The 21,160-nt window shown below is 46.3% G+C and overlaps 2 protein-coding genes across 12 annotated transcripts in view; both read left to right on the top strand.

Annotated features, from left to right (window-relative positions):
- The window catches only part of LOC308074911 (AT-rich interactive domain-containing protein 1B-like), a 32,639-nt gene extending 20,553 nt beyond the window's left edge, over positions 1–12,086 (top strand). Inside the window, exons 7-14 of one of the 11 annotated variants that reach the window (XM_080414429.1) lie at positions 1,163–1,295; positions 1,999–2,121; positions 2,359–2,437; positions 4,536–4,907; positions 6,377–6,848; positions 8,886–9,016; positions 9,583–10,113; positions 10,297–12,086. In XM_080414429.1, coding sequence (XP_080270555.1) covers positions 1,163–1,295; positions 1,999–2,121; positions 2,359–2,437; positions 4,536–4,907; positions 6,377–6,848; positions 8,886–9,016; positions 9,583–10,113; positions 10,297–11,946 — 3,491 coding nt within the window. In that variant the 3' untranslated portion in view covers positions 11,947–12,086. Of the gene's footprint in view, positions 1–1,162; positions 1,296–1,998; positions 2,122–2,358; positions 2,438–4,535; positions 4,908–6,376; positions 6,849–8,885; positions 9,017–9,582 lie in introns of all 11 variants that reach the window. The other 10 variants (XM_080414438.1, XM_080414437.1, XM_080414434.1 and 7 more) reach the window with 10 other exon arrangements.
- A 4,721-nt stretch (positions 12,087–16,807) lies between these two features.
- Positions 16,808–18,148, top strand: LOC308074652 (eukaryotic translation initiation factor 3 subunit E-like; the record flags this gene model as incomplete). The annotated part of the gene is made up of 1 exon (XM_080414159.1): positions 16,808–18,148. The coding sequence occupies one exon, from the start codon at positions 16,808–16,810 to the stop codon at positions 18,146–18,148; it is 1,341 nt and encodes a 446-aa protein (XP_080270285.1).
- Between the last annotated feature and the right edge of the window lie 3,012 nt (positions 18,149–21,160).

The raw sequence follows: 21,160 nt of genomic DNA, 5'->3' as shown, positions 1-21,160 counted from the left end.
TCATTGCCGCGAACGTGAACGAAATCGTTCGTTCACTGAAATGAACCTTTTTTCCCACCACTGCTGCAAAACAGCATCAGTCTCACAACAATAGGCTTGATCAAGGCCAACACAAAGATGCAGTGATTTGTGGGGAAAGGCTGCCACCCGGTGGTTAAACTAAAGGACAGCACAAATTCTCGAGAAATGGTCAAATAAACCAGACCTTATCTTAGGGTCACATGAGTTTATATTACTAATTAGGGGTGTCACAAAAATCTGTAGAAGTCAGAAAAAAATCAATAATCGATCGAAATATAATCTAATCGAACTGAATCTATTTCCTTAAGATCAAAAATATTTTTATTTATTTCAGGAAGAAAACCCGGACTGGATCCGGATATTCAAATAGTAAAATCAACAGGAAGTTGACATTTTTATATATGTTCTATGCTGTCAGAATCAGCTTGGTTTGCATTCGTTTACAGGCTGAAAAAGAGCCCGCAGAGTGGTCTTGCCGGACGACATAAGTCAACAAGGAGCATATTTTGAAAGATCAATTCCTAGTCAATGGAGAAATTATTTTAGATTTCTTGCTCACCTTTTTTGTTACATCATGTTTTTCCAGAAAACCGTTAGGACTTAGACGACATCTTTTAGAATCGACCGCAGGTCTAAAATGGGTTAATAACGACAGATGTTAAACCTTTCCTTTAAAGGGCACGGTCACACCTGCACTTTTATTTTACCGTGGAATCTGCCAATGTTTTGTCAATGCAAATGCGTGGATTCATGGTCTTGCGCATCTTTCCGCTTGTCGTGCAAATCTTGCGTTTATGCGCTCTACTGTACGCTGCTTTTCCCCCTCTGTCCAATCGGGTGAGTCGAAGGCGGACGCTTGCGATAGATAGCTGTTGCATGGGAGGGTCCTGAAAGCGATCTCTGTTTATTTAGAATGCGCTGGCTGCAAAAAAACTGTGGCAGAACCTGAGTTTAACAGCGGCCGACCATGTTTTGGTGTGACCGCGCCCTAAAGGAAGTTTCATTCTTATACCCATCCTATAGTTGCGTCTTTGGTTTTGTTGTTTTCCTGTATAATTTGTCTCCATATGGTTTGGGGGTATTCTCCTGAGATGTGTGTATAACCTCTATGCCCGTCCTCTCTCTCCTCTCCTCTCCTCAGTGGCAGCAGCAGAGCCCTACATGCCAGGCCAGATGCCCAGCGGTGGCATGCAGGAGATGTACAGTCGACCTCCGTCTGCCCTGGGCATGGGCCAGCGCTCCCAGTACCCGTACGGGCCAGGCTATGACAGGAGGTATGGGCACACACACACACACACACACACACACACACACACACACACACACACACACACACACACACACACACAGGGCCGGCGCTTCCTAACTAGCCTAACTAACTGCGAACTAGGCAAACTAGTCCTTGGCAGGCTGAATTTGACGAATGAATTCTTCCATGGCAGGCAATGAGTTAACAGACACAGTTAACAGAATTTTGCCACGCTCTGTGCATTCAGTAGTGCACTGCCCAGAGCTACAGAGCAGCAGTGGTGGAAAAAGTGCTCAAATGTTTTATAATGTAATAATTTATATCTGCAAAGTAACTAGTAACTAAAGTTTTCAAATAATTGTAGTGGAGTAAAAGTACAATATTTGCCTCTGAGATGTAGTGGAGTAAAAGTGAAAGTATAGACAATTGGAAATAGTCCAGTAAAGTAAAAGTACCGCAGGATTGTACTTGAGTACAGTACTAGAGTAAATGTACTTAGTTACTTTACACCACTGCAGAGCATGGGTGTTTAGGTGAAGTAATGTATGTTTGTTAGTTAGTTATTTAGTTAGTTAGTTAGTTAGTTAGTTAGTTTATTTCGGTCATGATTTAAAAGAAACAGTTGAACATACAGAATATAGTCAACAAAAAAGGCGAAAAAGGTTTGGGCCGAAGCCGAAGCTTGTCATAGCCATACCCACCTTATTAATATTTAAATTAATTTTCAGACCGGACCATGTGATGGGCATGGAGGGGGGGGGCATGGGCCCCCCGGGGAGCCAGAACAACATGGGCCCTTCCAACAGCGAGAGCAGCATGTATTCACCCAACAGATACCCTGCACAGCAGAGGTCAGTGTGTGTGTGTGTGTGTGTGTGTGTGTGTGTGTGTGTGTGTGTGTGTGTGTGTGTGTGTGTGTGTGTGTGTGTGTGTGTGTGTGTGTGTGTGTGTGTGTGTGTGTGTGTGTGTGTGTGTGTGTGTGTGTGTGTGTGTGTGTCTTTGCTACATTTAGTTATACTGCTTACTGTACGTTGGTATTTGAATCGGTCAGATGTAATCTCCTCTTCTTCATGTCCTTCCTGTTGCAGATCACATGACGGCTACAGCCAGCAGTATCCAGCCATGCCGTATGGCATGCACCCGGCTGGCATGTACCCACAGCAGCAGGTGACTAAACCCCTTTGTTTTCACCCATTCAGTCCGGGAAAGCATCTGTGTCATTTTTAGATTTCTTTGGCTATTAAAAAATAAGCAGATATATAAGCTCATAGATCTGCTGTATGTTCTCGCTCTGCATTAGGCTATATATCTGAGCTGAAAATAGCCCATCGACAAGCTCACAACAACGCAACTTGTCGATCTGCTATTTTCAGCGGAAGCCTGCCAGGCCAGCAATGTGTCGATGTGTGTCCCTGAGCGAGACTCTTAACCAAGCCCCCAGAACCCAGAGGTTTCATTGACGCGCATTGGACATGCTGGCCATTCATAGGTACTGCAGCTTAAAACGGCCTAGGGGCCACTGTCACGAACGAGCGGAAACGGTTTCGACCAATGGCAGTGGTGGAAAGTAACTAAGTACATTTACTTAAGTACTGTACTTAAGTACAATTTTGAGCTATTTGTACTTTACCTGAGTATTTCCAATTTCCAATACTTTTACTTCTACTCCACTACATCTCAGAGGCAAATATCATACTTTTACTCCACTACAATTATTTGAAAACTTTAGTTACTAGTTACTTTGCAGATATAAATTATTACATTATGAAACATACATTAACCACTTTAGCCCTATTTTATACATAGGCTATTTGAAAATAGCCGATCTACAAGCTCACAACACGTCGCATCGCAACGTGTTGTGAGCTTGTAGATCTGCTATTTTCAAATATTGTTGTGCTTTTACTTTTGGTACTTTAAGTACATTTTGATGCCAATACTTTTGTACTTTTACTCAAGTAAATTCTGAATTTCTGACTTTTACTTGTAACAGAGTGTTTCTATATTGCAGCATTGATACTTTTACTTGAGTAAAACATGTTTTCCACCACTGTTTCTGATCACACAAACACCATGCTCACATCAGTCTGCCTTTGTGACGTTATGCATCAACATGTTGTCTTCTGTCTCTCACACACACACACACACACACACACACACACACACACACACACACACACACACACACACACACACACACACACACACACACACACACTGGTGATGTTGCGTGGGTTCATGTTTATTCATTGTTTTATTACTTGGTGGTAAACTGATCTCACAGTGGCAACAATAACGGCAACAACAGATTTAAATCAATTACCCTAAATGAACCAGCAGAGTCTGAACACACAACGTGTCAATCTTTTGAGTCAGTGTTTTGTGAAATAAATGCGTAGGCTAACGTTGTAGATGTATTAAATCTACCGACAGCTGTCATCTCCCGTGCGTGTGCATGTGCGTGTGCGTGTGCGTGTGCGTGTGCGTGTGCGGAGACAGAGACACAGAGAGAGAGAAAAGGCACACAAACTAGACAGTCAGAGGCATTGACTGCATGCAGTATGAATGCATTTTGATTTGGGATTATTATTATTATGAACTGGGAGATGTTGAGATTACATTTTATGGATGATGGTTTTTTATACAATCCCACCTTTAACCACTTTGTTGACTAAGGTCCCCCAGGGCTCTATACTAGGTCCGCTCCTTTTTTTCCTCTACACCAAATCTCTGCCAAAAGTAACTGATCTACAGGCTCACATGTTGTCACGCCATGTCGCAAAGCGTCGTGAGTTTATAGATCTGCTATTTTGCACAGCATAAGGACACTGTAGGGCAGGGATCTTCAACAGGGGGTCCGGGACCCCTAGGGGGTCCTCAAAGCTACTACAGGGGGTCCGCCAAATCTTTGTGTGATAGGATTTTGTTTTTTTACATTAACCACTTGAACCCTAGAATTCCTTTTCTGAGGGGAACATTAGCCGAAAATAGCAGATCTACAAGCTCTCAACGCCTCGCGCTGCGAGGCGTTGAGAGCTTGTAGATCGGCTATTTTTGGCAAAGAGACTATAGGTGTAGAGGGAAAAAAGAGCAGACTAAGTAAAAAAAAAACTTTAATCTGAAACACAATTTTATACAATATAGAGTAGGGGGTCCCTGCTTCATCTCTATCTCAGCTAGGGGGTCCTTGGGCTGAAAACGTTGAAGACCCCTGCTATAGGGTTCATCATGTGCTTAACTCCTACACCTCCCCGTGTCCTCACAGGGCTACAAGCGTCCCATGGAGGGCATGTACGGAGGACCCCCGGGCAAGAGGCACGAGGGGGACGCCATGTACGCCATGCAGCACGCCGGCGGCCAGCAGCCCGACATGTACCACGGCCAGTACCCGCCCCACGCCGCCTACTCCGGCCCCGAGCGCAGACCCATCCAGGGCCAGTTCCCCTACCCGTACCCCCGGGACCGCATGGGCCCCGCGGGGGGGGGCCCGGGCCCGCCGCAGGGGCCCCAACAACAACAACAACACGCCATGATGAGCGGCGGCGGACCCCCCGCCCCCCCCAACCACGCCGCCGACGGCCCCAACATGTGGGGGCCGTCCAGGACAGACCTGGGCTATCCATACCCCAACCGACAGGTAGGCCACAATATAAAGTATTACATATATACAGGTAGGCCACAATATCACAAGTATTACATATAAACAGGTAGGCCACAATGTCACAAGTATTACATATATACAGGTAGGCCACAATATCACAAGTATTACATATATACAGGCCACAATATCACAAGTATTACATATATACAGGCCACAATATCACAAGTATTACATATATACAGGCCACAATATCACAAGTATTACATATATACAGGCCACAATATCACAAGTATTACATATATACAGGCCACAATATCACAAGTATTACATATATACAGGCCACAATATCACAAGTATTACATATATACAGGCCACAATATCACAAGTATTACATATATATAGGCCACAATATCACAAGTATTACATAAATACAGGTAGGCCACAATGTCACAAGTATTACATATATATAGGTAGGCCACAATATCACAAGTATTACATAGAATCGTCTAATTCAGTGGTTTTCAACCTTTTTCATGCCAAGGACCCCTAAATTGATATACATTTGGCCGCGGACCCCCATTTGAAAATGTTTTGTGCCAGAGAACGCCAGAAGCAAAGATTTCAGTTAATTTTCGCTTTAAAAAATATGAATATTCAAAGATATGCACACTTTTTCAAGGTTTTTCAAAAATAGCCAAAGCTAAGCCATTAAAATGATTGTGACGCTATGTTAACTAATTTCGCTGGGGACCCCCTGGTACTCCCTCAAGGACCACTGGTGGTCCCCGGACCACTGGTTGAAAACCACTGGTCTAATTGCAATTAATCGTTATAATCGTTTCCATGTTGAGAAAGGTTCATGCGTTGTGAGCTTGTAGATCGTCTATTTCCACTATTTCTGGAGCTATTGGTATTGACCATTGTCAGATCATTTCTTTGTCTTTACGTTTTTTGACATATCTGCCCCTCTGTGCAACTTTTGTTAAGGCCTAAAAGCCACCAGTGGTGGAAAGTAACTAAGTACATTTTTGTACTTAGTTACTTAGTAACTTAGTAACTAAGTACAAAAAAAAAAGTACTTCGTTTTTTTGTACTTTACTTGAGTATTTCCAATTTCCAATACTTTTACTTCTACTCTACTACATCTCAGAGGCAAATGTTGTACTTTTACTCCATTACAATTATTTGAATGTTTTAGTTACTAGTTACTTTGCAGATATAAATTATTATATTATAAAACATACATTAACCACTTTAGCCCTATTTTATACCTAGGCTATTTGAAAATAGCAGATCTACAAGCTCACAACACGTCGCATCGCGACTATTTGCAAAAAAAATAGTTATTTTACTTTGGGTACTTAAAGTATATTTTGATGCCAATAACTTTTGTACTTTTACTCAAGTAAATTTTGAATCCTGGACTTTTCCTTGTAAACATTGCGGTATTGGTACTTTTACTTAAGTAAAACATTTGAGTTCTTTTTCCACCACTCTGCCGACAGGGGGCGCCACCGCCGTCGCAGATGCCGCCGTACGGCCCGCTGGGTCGGGACGACATGGACGGCAGGGCGGGGCAGGAGCAGTGGCATCATCGCCAGTCTCCCTACATGTCGTCGTCGGGGGGCACCATGCCCGTACCCCTGTCCTCGCGCCAGCCCCCCTCCTCGCCCCACTACCCGCCCAACTCCTCCATGGCCAACCACCTGCCCCGGGCGCCCAGCCCGGGCGCCTTCCAGCGCTCCCTGGAGGCGCGGCTGTCGCCCAGCAAAGCCTTGATGGGGCCCTTCATGTCCCCCATCATGAAGATGCCCAAGCCGGGCATGATGCCCATGATGCCAGGCTCGCAGGGCGGCGGCGGCGGGCACCTGCAGTTCCCACCCAACCTGAGGAGGGACCTGAACTACCCTCTGGGCTCCGTGGAGGCCACCATGCCCCTGATGAAGCCCCGACGCAAGGTCACCTCCAAGGACACCGGTGAGAGATGGACTTATTATGGAATATGATTATTATTATTGTTCTTTATTTTATTTATTTTTGGCTTTTATGCCTTTATTATAGATAGGACAGTAGGCTGACAGGAAATGGGGAATGACGCGCAGGAAAGGCCGGCTGGATCGGGATTCAAACCCACGACACGCTGTCAGCCAGCGGTCCAGGCCGGAATATGATTATTATCATTGTTATAATAATAACATCAGTCGTTGATGACATTTCTATGACTTATGATTCCAAATTTGGGCAAGGTTTCAGCGTGATCTGAGCACCATTGACTTTGACTGAAAATTTAAGTTAAATGTTTAAAATATGAAATTAGCGGAGGTACTTCTTGGTGCCGATCGGCCCAGCGGTTTGAGAGATTCTCTCCGGACACACAGACTAACCCGCTGTAACCCAACAGTTGGGTTTGGGATTCCCAATGGACCCTATTACGGCGTTGTAATTCTGTACGGTATACATTTGGTTCCATTTTGTACACTCAGAGTTAAATGAACAGTTTTTAGATTGGGGGTCCAATCTAACTAAACCCTTTTATAGACTGCGAGAGCCACGCCGTAAAAGAAAAAAAAAACACTGTTTCAACAGCCGAGTATAAAGGTACAAGACCAGCCCTACAGTAGTATTATCTGACTGCCCCCCCCCCCCCCCACCACCACCACCATCTCCCCCCAAAACTTAGTATTCCTGGTGGAGATGAACCAAAGTGGAACTATAGTTCAGTGAGCGTGCAGCAGTAGAAAGTAGGACACATTTAATGGCTGAACGTGTAGCTGTGATTTTAACCTGGTGTAGACGTAGATGTCATGCAGCAGGAGGCAGATATAGATATTTTCATAGTTTGTAGATATTTGGTTGAAAGGGGGGAGTTGCTGCTGCTGCCGCTTCAAACTTGTGTTATCAGCGAGGGGCTCGGCTCTGGGTGAATATCTCAGAATAGAAGCGTGTCTGGATGGAACTGTCTGGAACGCAGGGGTTAGGAAGTGGGGGGCTGGGGCCCAATTTGGATAAGATAGGAAAAAAACTATATCGGTGCTGTCGGGCTTCAGGAAACCTCTTATCTCCATATTTAAACTTTTTGTGTTTTTTTTTGTAAATTAACGCTGTACTTGATCATACGTCACACAAAAGTATCAAAAGTAGCAGATCTACAAAAAAAACATTCATTCACAACATTATTGTGCCAGTTTAACCAGTTTAAACCTGGCATCCCTATTTTGGGCATTTCATTCTTGTCAAAATAAAATTAAAAAATAGGGATCTACAAGCTCAAATACCGATCTACAAGCTCAAAACGTGTCGTATTGTGATGTGTTGTGAGCTTGTGGATCTGCCATTTATGTTATTTTTGCTTTTTTTTTGTTGCTTTTTTTAGCCATTTCACAACGCATTCTCACTTCCAAGACGGCAAACGGGTGACTTCTTGGAAGAAGTCAAATGTTTGACTGCAAAGGGGGGGGGGGGGGCAGTACATGTTGACTATGGGGGGGGTATGAGCAGACTTCGCAACGCTTGGCACGGCGTCTTGCTCGCCTGGCGGCTCGCTCGGCGGTGCCTCTCGTGGCTCAAGTCCGCTTTAACAGTTATTTTTTGTCTTTTTTTCCCTGTACAGCAAACCTCTTTGCTGAAACAAACAATATTGTGAGCTTGTAGATCGGCTATTACCGGCTAATGTTCCCCCCAGAATAGGGATGTGAGTGTTCAAGTGGTTAATGTAAAAATTAAAAAATGAAGTCCCTATAACACAAAGATTGTGCAGTGCCACCTCATAGATCTAAGCGAGAACGCCCCGTGTGAAGATGAGACCTGAACACTGGCCTTCTATTGTAAAATAAATGACATGTAAACAACACTGACGTCATCTAACTCTGTTTAACACAAGTTATAGTCGTACGGACAAGAAGCTAACGTATTGATGTAATCATATGTCGGATGTGTATTATATTGAAGCATGTGGTGTGTGTGTGTGTGTGTGTGTGTGTGTGTGTGTGTGTCCATCCGTCCCTGTGAATGCAGGGACTCCGGAAGCGTGGCGTGTGATGATGTCACTGAAGTCAGGCCTGTTAGCAGAGAGCACGTGGGCCCTGGACACCATCAACATCCTGCTGTATGACGACAGCACTGTGGCCTCCTTCAGCCTCTCCCAGGTAACAGCTACAACACACACACACACACACACACACACATGCGCGCGCACGCACACACACACACACACACACACACGCGCGCGTGTGCTCATCAAAATAACTGGTTTGGGAATCGCTTATATCAGGAGTGTCTAAACTTTTTTCAAAAGGCATACCATTTATCATAGGGCATATATCATAGACAAATTTGAAAATATGAAAATGCATTAGGGTTAGGGTTTAAGACTGTACAAAAACTGTACAGAAATGCGTAGGATTAGGGTTTGATCCCTTTTGTTTAGACAAAGGGAACCAAATGCCAAATACCATTTGGTACAGTATCAAACTGTACCAAATAGTATTTGGCATTTGGTTCCACTTGTACAGTCTCTGAGTTACATTAATGCTGAGGATATTAGTGTACAGTAGATTGGGGTCCCCAGATTGTATCAAAAATCATATCAAATGGTCTCATAATTACATACCATTTTGACACTGTGTGTGTGTGTGTGTGTGTGTGTGTGTGTGTGTGTGTGTGTGTGTGTGTGTGTGTGTGCGTGTGTGCGTTCGTGTGCTCGTTCGTGCAGCTGCCTGGTTTCCTGGAGCTCATCGTTGAGTATTTCCGCCGCTGTCTGATCGAGATCTTCGGCATCCTGGAGGAGTACGAGGTGGGGACCCCCGCTACCGCCGGCACCCTGAAAAGCCTTCCGCCGGGCGACACCTCCTCCTCTGGCGAGAAGCCAGAGGACCCCGACCCTGAAACGGATCACGAGGTCCCGCCAGAGACCCGGTCCCAAGACGCGGCGGAGGCGGAGCAGAAGATGGAGAAGGCGGGGCAAGCGGGCAGCGGCGACAGAGAGGAAGAAGCTCCGCCCCCCGTCGCGGCCGAGTCGACGCCGGAGGACACGACGGAGGAAAAGAAAGAGGAGGCAGAGCGGGTGGAGGTGAAGACGGAGGAAGAGGAGAGGGAGGAAGAGCAGGGAGAGCCGGTGAAGGAGGAGGAGAGAGAGGAGAGCGGAAAAGAAGAGTTGACCACGGAGATTAAAGAGGAGCGTGTCGACCAGACGATGGAGGCGGCCGTGGAGCCCATCAGGCCCAAACAGGACCAGACCATGGAGGTGGAGCCCATCAGGCCCAAACGGGACCAGACCATGGAGGTGGAGCCCATCAGGGCCAAACGGGACCAGACCATGGAGGTGGAGCCCAGGCCCAAGCAGGACCAGACCATGGAGGTGGAGCCCAGGCCCAAACAGGACCAGACAATGGAGCCCATCAGTCCCAAACAGGACCAGACAATGGAGCCCATCAGGCCCAAACAGGACCAGACAATGGAGCCCATCAGGCCCAAACAGGACCAGACAATGGAGCCCATCAGGCCCAAACAGGACCAGACAATGGAGCCCATCAGTCCCAAACAGGACCAGACAATGGAGCCCATCAGTCCCAAACAGGACCAGAAGATGGAGGCGGCCGTGGAGCCCATCAGGCCCAAACAGGCCAGTAAATACGACCGACTGCCCGTCAAGATCGTCCACAAAGACGACCTGATGGAGGACACGACGGAGCGCCTGGGTCACGTGACCCGGTTCACCAGCGGGCTGCTCCACTGGCAGGCGGGCGGAGGCGACTCCACCGCTCACATCCAGACGCACTTTGAACCCCGGCGGGGAGAAGCGGCCGCCACAGAGGGGCCACGGACGGGACGGAGCGCCGGGTGTCGAGGGGAAACGACGGACGGAGGGGAGGACCACCAGACGCGCACGCGCCTCACCGCCACCATCGACGACGTGCTGTGCGCCCGCGTCGACGCCCTCTCCCGCGACCACCCCGCCCGCTCGCTGCCCTCCTACCCCTTCAGGGTGCACCCGGACGGCGAGCCGGACGGCGGCGTCACCCTGCTGGAGGACGAGCCGCGCCGCGCGGACGAGACGCCGCTGTGCGCCGCGGCGCCGTGGCAGGACTCCCTGGCCCGGCGCTGCCTCTGCGTCTCCAACGTCGTGCGGAGCCTCTCGTTCGTCCCCGGGAACGACGGCGACATGTCCCGCCACCCGGCCCTGGTGCTCCTCCTGGGCCGGCTGCTGCTGCTGCACCACCGGCACCCCGAGAGGAACCGCTCGGCCCCCGGCTTCGGCGGCGGCGGCGGCGACGACGAGCGGCGGGGCCTCTCGCGCGGCGGCGGCGGCGGCGACGACGAGCGGCGGGGCCTCTCGCGCGGCGGCGCCGAGGACGAGTGGTGGTGGGACTGTCTGAGCGCGCTCAGGGAGAACGCCATGGTGACGCTGGCCAACGTCTCGGGCCAGCTGGACCTGTCCTCGTACCCGGACGCCGTCTGCCTGCCCCTGCTGGACGGCCTGCTCCACTGGATGGTGTGCCCGTCGGCCGAGGCCCGGGACCCCTTCCCCTCGGCGCCGCCGCACTCCCCGCTCACCCCGCAGCGGCTGGCGCTGGAGTCCCTCTGCAAGCTGAGCGTCCAGGACGGCAACGTGGACCTGCTGCTGGCCACGCCGCCGCTCGGCCGCCAGGACAAGCTGTTCTCCGTGCTGGTGCGCCTGGTGGGCCGGCGCGAGGCCCAGGTGTACCGGGAGATGGCGGTGGCCGTGCTCTCGCGCCTGGCGCAAGGGGACGCTGGGGCGGCGCGCGCCATCGCCGCGCAGAGGGGCGCCGTGGGCAACCTGGTGGGCTTCCTGGAGGACGGCGTCGGCGAGACGCAGTACCAGCAGAACCCGCACGGCCTGCTGCACCTGGGCCACGCCACCCCCCTGGACCCGCCCAGCGTCGGCATGATGTGCCGGGCCGCCAAGGCCCTGCTGGCCATGTCCAAGGTGGAGGAGAACAAGGCGGAGTTTGTGTTGTACGAGAGCAGACTGCTGGACATCTCCATCTCCTCCGTGCTGCACTCGGGGGTCGTGGCCATTGTCTGTCAAGTACTCTTCCACTTTGGGAAGTTATGACAGCAGGACATTGTAGCCTGATTTTACGCTGTGTCGTAGGACTGTGTCGCGCGTTAGGAAATGGCTGATTAACCCTTTAAGACCTGTGGTGATTCTTAAAAATGTTTTCTAAATCCAAACAGATTTTTGAAAAAAATCCTCAAAATATTTTTTCCACGATTTTTCAAAAATAGCAGATCTACAAGCTCATATCGCGGCACTCGGTGCCGCGATATGAGCTTGTATATCTGCTATTTTTGAATAGCCAAAGACATCTAAAGTGACACAGATGCGTTCCAGGTATCAATGGGTTAAACAAGCTCACAAAATAAACAATCTATTCGACGCCGTTGTGAGCTTGTCGATCGGCTGTTTCCCCCACGCGTGACACCGTTGTACTACGGAGCGTAACGAAGGTTACGAAGGCAACCACGGTTATGTGACCCGGTTGGATCACGCCAATGTGGGTATCCCTCCGCCGCGGAGTGATACCCACATTGGAGTGATCCAATGAGGGGAAACATAACTTAGGCGTGAGACAGACAAGTTATTACTGCGGTTTTCTATTTTTATTTAAAACGAAAGAAAATGTTTGTTTTTTATAAGATATCCACATATAAAAAAATAAAATAAAAAATCTATATTATGTATAGCTCCTGGGCCCCGGTACAAATTTGGTTTTGGGATTTCAAAGCTAATTTTAATACAGATATTTAATAACTGCTGTCGTTGGATTGCTCTAGTTTTTTGGGGTATTTTGTTGTTTTGTCTTTTTTTTGTTTTTGTTCTGGTTTTGTTTACGTTTCTCAGCCAAAGCTGCCCCAGATGTTGGTGCTGATCCATGTGGTTCCTTTGAGTCCTCTGATGAAATGTCTTGGGTTTTATAAACGCTAATAATATGCTCATCGCCGTTTTGTTATGGAGAGTATTTATTTAAATTGTGACATTGTACAGTAGTTAAAAAAAGAAGAAGAAGAAGAAAAACTTTTTGCCACCAGTTCTGGGAAGAAGAAAAAAAATACCACTGACTTTTTAAAGCGATTAAATGTATATGTCTCCACCGCTGGAAGATAAATTGTGCAATAGGACTAGACCAAGTTGTCCCTTTCGAGAACAACTCTCTAAAAAGAACTCTTCAAATACACCTGCAGTACGTGTCGTAGACCACCGGGAGGCAGTGTTGCACCAGCCAATCAGCATTGTGGGAGAAGACATCTCTTTAAGACCTGAGGCCGATTCTACAAATGCCATCTAAATCAGTAGTTCTCACCCTTTCGAGATTTTTTTTTTTTTTTCAAAAATAGCAGATGTGAAGTGACGCGCTGTGATCTTGTATATCTGCTATTTTTGAATAGCCAATGCAAAAATCGAAAATTACACAGATGCTTTCCTGGTTTTAATGGGTTAAAACAATTGACTAATTATCAATCATAGCCTCAATGACTTTCACAAATGACCTTTGCGTTTCCTAAGCCCTTGAGTTATGTCTGTATTTTTTCATCACTATGTATATATACAGTTGTACATTGGACACACACGGTTATTTCAGCCTCACAATCAAGAATAAGGAGATCGATCGGGAACCTTCTGCCTATTATTAAAAAGAAAAATGCTTTTATTATTGGTAAGATTTGTTATTGTTATTATACATATTTTGTTATTGGGGTCAAATATTTGAACAATGGCAGATATAACAGATGTTTCGATGTAAAGACAAAAAGAATCCTGTATGCATTGTATTATAGCTGAAAAAACAATCGCTTTGGTAATCAAATGTGGAAGTGCCAGGGTGGGAGGGAGGTGGTGACATATAGAGCCTGAAAAACATCTCACTTCTTTAATGTCCTCCATTCATGTTAATGGGTGTATTCTTTGTTTTTTACCTAGAACATGCTCAAAGGCAAAAAAAATACTCTGAAAAAGAATCAACGTGTCCTGAAGCTCATTGTAAAATCTGCCTTTTTTTTTCGTACGACAGTGTCTCTTTTATCCAGTATTCATATTTATACTCTGTGCTGCACACACATGTCACAAATAAATGTACAAAATGAACATTGTTAAGCACCGGGACGTTGCATTGTGTCCAGACAATCTTAGACCAATAAAACAAACATCGACTGCTTATACCGGGACTGTTTACTCATTTTATAGAAATAATTGCTTTCATTTAGGTCAGTGTTTTCTTTATAATTCGATTATGACAAACGTTTGTTCCAGCACACAGCTTACTTTAGGTTTTGGATGTGCACTTTTTTGACTGTGTGTGTGTGTGTACACACACAGTCCTATAGACAGCCCTCAAAAAATGGGCGTGCTCTTCCATTTATATATATATACCCCGACCCAGGAAAGGGGGCGTTATATTTTATCAGACCATTGAATGGGCGAAGTAGGCGACATAATGACCTACCCGCGATTTATCAGACCATTCATTGGGTGTAATCAGGACATACTGACCTACCAACGGAGATTACTTAACCCATTAAGGCCTGAGGTTCCGATTCTACAAATGTCTTCTAAATCCTACGTTTTTTGAAAAAACCTATGTTTCTATATCAGTGGTTCTCAAACTTTTTCATGTCAAGGACCCCAAAATGTGTATGTATTTGGCCGCGGACCCCCATCTCAAAATGATTTGTTCCAGGGACCCCCAGAAGCAAAGAATATAGTTAAAAATGTTGGCTTTAAACAATATATATTCAAAGATTTGCACACATTTTCACGATTTTTCAAAAATAGCAGATCTACAAGCTCGTAGCGCGGCACTCGGTGCCGCGCTACGAGCTTGTATATCTGCTATTTTTGAATAGCCAAAGTGTAAAATAATGCTTTTTAGCTCAAATGAAAAAGTAGGCGCGCAGTCTCAAGCGAACTGGAGCCACGAGAGGCACCACCGAGCGAGCTAAAGCGAGCGAGTTGCCGTGCCGAGCGTTGCGACGTTTTCGCTTGAGCCTACTCGGCGCCGTCGGAGTTATGTACCGATAGGCACAGAATGGTAAATCATGTTGTGGGGACTGCTCTGCCTCCGGGCAGATCAGTGTCTCCTGATTACGCCCGATGAATGGTCTGATAAATCGCGGGTAAGTCAGTACGTTGCCTATACTTCTCCCATTCAGTGGTCTGATAAAACATGACGATGTCCCATTCGGTGCATTAGCACACGATCGATGACCTTAGATCACGGCCTGATGAGGACCATGCCGTTTCCCGCGCTTCTCAGCATTGTTGATGCTTTTAAAGGACGACTTCACCGATTTTCAACCTATCTTCATATAATTGGTCCTCACTAATACTCATGATAAAATGGTTCAAAACAAATCTACTCGGTCTGTGTCTCAGAGGAGGGCTGTGGACAGTTCAGAGTCCCGTCTACCAGTGACATCATCAATGGGGAATCCAAGCTAATAGAAACTGCAGGCTTTCTATTCCTGGAAAGTTGCAATGCAATAAAAGAAGCCATTTTTTTGTTCTCGTGTTAATAAAAATCTAAATAAAAAATGAGAAATCTAGTTGGAAAAAAAAATCATGCCTAACGATGATGTCACTGGTAGACGGGTTTCTGGACTGTCCACAGCCCTTCTATGAGACACAGACCAAGTAGAAAAAAATTGTACCATTTTATCATGAGTATTAGTGAGGACCAATTATATGAAGATAGGTTGAAAATCGGTGAAGTCGTCCTTTAAGCGTGTCCGTGAGTGGCGAGAACGTTCATGTGCACCATGACACCGGTTCTGCTGCAATATGGCGGAAAGACGGTTAAAATAAAATGTATTCACACATTTATTCAGCGGACAGATTATGATATTATTCCCGACAGGAAATCTTTGGATTTATCTCCTCTTCATCTGTGTGGTGGAGAGAGAAGAACTGACAGCCTGAGACGGTGTCTTTGGCTCAATCATTGAATCATTGAGTCTCTTGTCTCTGTGTCTGTGTCCACTTGTTGCCCATATATGGAGATCTCTGAACGCTCCCAAGTTGGTGCATCATAAATGACTGACGTCATAGAATGAACTCCAAGTACTATGATAACGAGTACTGCACTAGTGGGTACTACAGAGTACAGTATAGCATACAGTATGCAGGGGTTCCCAAAGTTGGGGTCGCGACCCCACTTGGGGTCTCGGGAGACTGACGGTGGGGTCGCGAAATTATTTTGGGTAAAAAAATAAAATAAAAAAAATGTATCTATTTTTTATTTTAAATTCAACAGAATGGATGAAATACAACCTAAAATGATTACAAATAGTACATTTTACCATTTTAATACATTTTAAATGCGCATCGAACGTGCAAGTTTATGTGCATAAATTACCTCCAGGTTTGGGTGGGGTCGCGAGTCAATGGCCCCCTTATTTTGGGGTCGCGGGCTGAAAAGTTTGGGAACCCATGCAGTATAGCATAGTTACTAACTACAGAAGAGTACAGTATAGTTACTACAGAAGAGTAGAATATAGAACAGTTTAACTACAGAGTACATAATGGAACAGTTACTAACTACAGACTACAGAGTACATAATAGAACAGTTACTAACTACAGACTACATAATAGAACAGTTACTAACTACAGAGTACATAATAGAACAGTTACTAACTACAGACTACATAATACATAATAGAGCAGTTACTAACTACAGACTATATGATATAGCACACTAACTACAGAGTAATATACTGTAGCAGTTACAAACTATCGTACAGTAGGCCTGTCACAATTATTATTACATAATCGCCTAGTGTTGCACAATCGTCATAATTGTCATTTTCACATATTTTCTTGTCTGATGTCATCATCGGTCATCTCCATATTTGGGCAAACAGTCTATATTTGAGCCCAGAGCCCATATAAGACCACAGTGGTTCCTTTCTGACAGTAAAGATGGCAGAGTATGATCTCACCACCAAAATTGCCAATTTTTTGGACTGGCATCTTGTAGTCCCTTTGCTGGAATTTCTCTCTGGCAAAGAGATCTATGATGAACAGGAGCTGCTTCACGGAAAGCTGGACCTCCTCAGTGACACAAACATGGTGGACTTCGCCGCGGAGGTGCACAAAAGCCTCTTCCCCGACGACAAGGAGATCCCCCTCGCTCTACAGGAGAAGAGGGCGGCCGTGGTGGCTCGACTGAAGAAGCTCCAGTCAGAGACGGAACCCATCGTGAAGACGCTTGAGGACCCGGAGACCGCCAGGCAGATCCAGACCAGCAGGGACGGAAGAACGCTCTTCAAATATCTGGAGGAGAAATGTGACTTCACTCAGGAGTCATTGGACACCCTGTATCGATATGCCAAGTTCCAGTATGAGTGTGGAAACTACTCTGGGGCGGCTGAATATCTCTACTTCTTCCGCGTCTTGGTCCTGCCCACGGACAGGAACGCCCTGGGCTCTCTGTGGGGCAAGCTGGCCTCCGAGATCCTGATGCAGAACTGGGAGGCTGCCATGGAAGACTTCACCTGCCTGAGAGAGACCGTCGACAACAACTCTGTGAGCTCGGATCTCCAGTCTCTGCAGCAGAGGACGTGGCTCATTCACTGGTCACTGTTTGTCTTCTTCAACCACCCCAAAGGCAGAGACAACATCATCGACCTCTTCCTGTATCAGCCCAAATACCTCAACGCCATCCAGAGCATGTGCCCCCACATCCTGCGTTACCTCGCCACAGCGGTCGTCACAAACAGGGACGGCCGCAAGCGTCAGCAGGTTCTGAAAGATCTGGTCAAAGTCATACAGCAGGAGTCTTACACCTACAAAGACCCGATCACAGAGTTTGTGGAGTGCCTGTACGTGAACTTTGACTTTGACAGTGCTCAGAGGAAGCTGAGGGAGTGCGAGTCGGTACTTGCGAACGACTTCTTCCTGGTTGCCTGCCAGGCGGACTTCATCGAGAACGCCCGCCTCCTCATCTTTGAGACGTTCTGCAGAATACACCAGTGCATCGGCATCAGCATGCTGGCAGACAAGCTGAACATGACGCCCGAGGAGGCCGAGAGGTGGATCGTCAACCTGGTCCGAAACGCCAGGCTAGATGCCAAGATAGACTCTACGCTGGGTCATGTGGTTATGGGGAACAACGCTGTGTCGCCTTACCAGCAGGTGATTGAGAAGACCAAGAACCTGATCCTCCGCAGCCAAGCGTTGACCCAGTATATCGAGAAGAAGCAGGCCCACAGCAACAGGAATGACACTCCAAACTGGGCAGGTCAAGAAAGTGGCGTTTAGAAGCACATAGAAGACGATAGATTGTTTTTCTTTTTGTCCTGATTTTTTTATGAGAATAGCAGATCTACAAGCTCAAAACACATGAAAAATACAAAGGTTTTAACACTAATCTGTTCTTACGGTGGTCCCCTGGCACAAAATCTCTTCGAATGGGGTTCTGCGGCCAAATACACGTCATCAATCATGAAAATGTTTGGAGAATCCTTGCTGTAACTTATCATTTGGAAAGAAAAGGCACTGTCATGGAGATGCTTTTCACATAGGCTACAGAACACAGCAGAACACCTCCCACACTTTCTGTGCCTCTCAGAGGAGGAGGAGGAGGAGGAGGAGGAGGAGGCTTAGTCATGATGATGGATGGGTGTTGGTTCTTCACTCCTGGATAATCTCTCAAGAACACATTCAGAGCTGCGCTAAGTAAAAAACAGCAGAGGGCACTGTTTTTCCTTTTTTTTTTACCTGGGTTCCCAGATTGCTCCTGGATGCTCCACCAGTGGTGGAAGAAGTACTCAGATATTTTACTTGAGTAAAAGTAGCAATACCACATTGTAGAAACACCCTGTTACAAGCAAAAGTGACACACCTATTTATAGGATTTTATTTCGTCATGCGTCCCTCTAGCCAATCAAAGGCATTGGTGTCAACATATTGACACGTTTCACGTGGAGCTTGACCAATGTTAGCTTGGCTAGGAGGGAGGTGAACACACGACGGGACGAAGCGAAAACATACTCTCCACCTCCGGCGGAGACAATAAATAGTGAAGATAGCATTATTGTGATCGCTAAAGCGATCCCACAATAACTGGAGGTTCAGGCCGCTTCCCGGCCCTCACATCTAGTGGCCATATATGGAGATGTGCAGTAGGGTGGGGTCCTAGCGACCAAGAACAAAAGATGCTACGGCCAAAGCAAAGCTGCTGCGGCCAAAAAGGGAGGCGGCTAAAATGTTAAAATGTAGTTCTATATTTACTGTACAATATGTAAGTACATTGAAGGCGGGGAAAGAACCCTAAATATTAGCCAGAGCACTGAACAACAGTCTGAGGCAAGTTTTGGGGCAAGTGGAGCGATCGTACGTACTTTTACCCCGGACGAACTTTTGGAGGTCATTTCAATTATAGTTGTAGGATATCTGGATCCCTTAGAGATAGGGTGAGAAGTTCGGTCACCCGGGAGAGACTCGGAGTAGAGTCGCTGCTCCTTCGCTTGGAAAGGAGCCAGCTTAGGTGGTTCGGGCATCTAGTACGGATGCCTCCCGAGCGTCTCCCTAGGGAGGTCCTCGCTGCACGTCCCACTGGGAGGAGACCCCGGGGCAGACCAAGGACCAGATGGGCGGATTACATCTCCACACTGGCCTGGGAACGCCTCGGGATCCCCCAGGAGGAAGTTGCTAATGTTGCTCAGGAGAGGAAGGTCTGGAGCTCTCTGCTGGAACTGTTGCCCCCGCGACCCGACTCCGGATAAGCGGTTGAAGATGGATGGATGGATGGATATCTGGAATTTATATAGCTCTTTTCTAAGCACTCTGAGACGCTTTACATGTGTGTGGGGGCCAGGGGAGAGGTCCAAAGAAAAATAGAACTTACCCCCAGACCCGTAACTCCCGTAACTCCACGGACCTCTGGGGGTCCCCGGACCCCACTTTGAGAACCACTGTCATAGGTCACATGTTTTCAAAGTGAGGGCCACGTTCCTCACCCAGGGGGGGCAATTGGAAAGACTGAAAAATAATAATAATAATAATAATAATAATAATAATAATAATAATAATACAAACATCTAATTAAATTCTTAAGATTATTGTGCAGGTTTAACCACTTTGAACCTTCTGTCCCTATGTTGGCATATCGTCATAGGCCACAGAAACGGCTCTTTCATCTTGTTCAGCATTCCAAACAATCAGTGGTGGGAAAAAGTACTCAAATTTTTTACTTAAGTAAAAGTATCAATACTGCAATGTAGAAATACTCTGTTACAAGTAAAAAGTCCGGAATTCAAAATGTACTTGAGTAGAAGTACAAAAATATTAGTGTAAAAATGTACTTAAAGTGCCAAAAGTAGAAAGTACTCATTATGCAGAATGTCCCATTTCACAAGTTTTGAAAATGTATAAAAAACGTTTGAAAATAGCGGATCTACAAGCTCACAATGCGTCGCATCGCGAAGCATTGTGAGCTTGTAGATCAGCTATTTTCAAATGGACGAAATGTATATAGGGCTGAAGTGGTTAATGTATGTTTTGTAATTCAACAAAGTAACTAGTAACTAAAGTTTTCAAATAATTGTAGTGGAGTAAAAGTACAATATTTGCCTCTGAGATGTAGTGGAGTAGAAGTAAAAGTATTGGAAATTGGAAATACGCAAGTAAAGTACAAACACCTCAAAATTGTACTTAAGTACAGTACTTAAAGTAAATGTACTTAGTTACTTTCCACCACTGCAAACAATCACATATTCCTCTGGGTGAAGCCTCTGCTGGCTGGAACTCAGCCTTCTGTTATTCTTGGACTCAGGCTCAAAGGCCAGATCATGTCCACCAATTTCCCAACACAAACACAGCTTCATCCACTCATCCACGCCAGCAGACTGCTAACGCCAGTCTGCAGCTCAGGAATGACTTTGACTGACTGTTTTATGAAGACGATTAAACCATTTGAAAAGTGTCTATTGTGGGGGCGAAAACAGCCGATCCACACAAGCGTGCACAAGAGATGTGACGCGTATAGGACCTCAATGGAAACGAGTCCACAGGACTTGTTTGTGTTATCCTTTTAGACTAAGTGTGTGACTGTACTCGTGCTGTTTGCATTTCTGTCCAATAAAGTATTCAATCAATCAATCAATCAATCAATCAATCAATCAATCAAAAACACCGTTCAGTCCAATGGTTTGTGAGATTAGCTATACAGACAGACAGACAGACAGACAGACAGTGAGAGACAAACAGACAGACAGACAGACGGGATAGCCTCCCGCTGATGACACGCATATCTATGGATTATCAACAACA

Source organism: Gymnoscopelus braueri, assembly GCF_963280865.1.
Source record: "Gymnoscopelus braueri genome assembly, chromosome: 19".
In the NCBI taxonomy this organism is placed as follows: domain Eukaryota; kingdom Metazoa; phylum Chordata; class Actinopteri; order Myctophiformes; family Myctophidae; genus Gymnoscopelus; species Gymnoscopelus braueri.
This window is presented reverse-complemented; position numbering and strand designations above follow the sequence as displayed.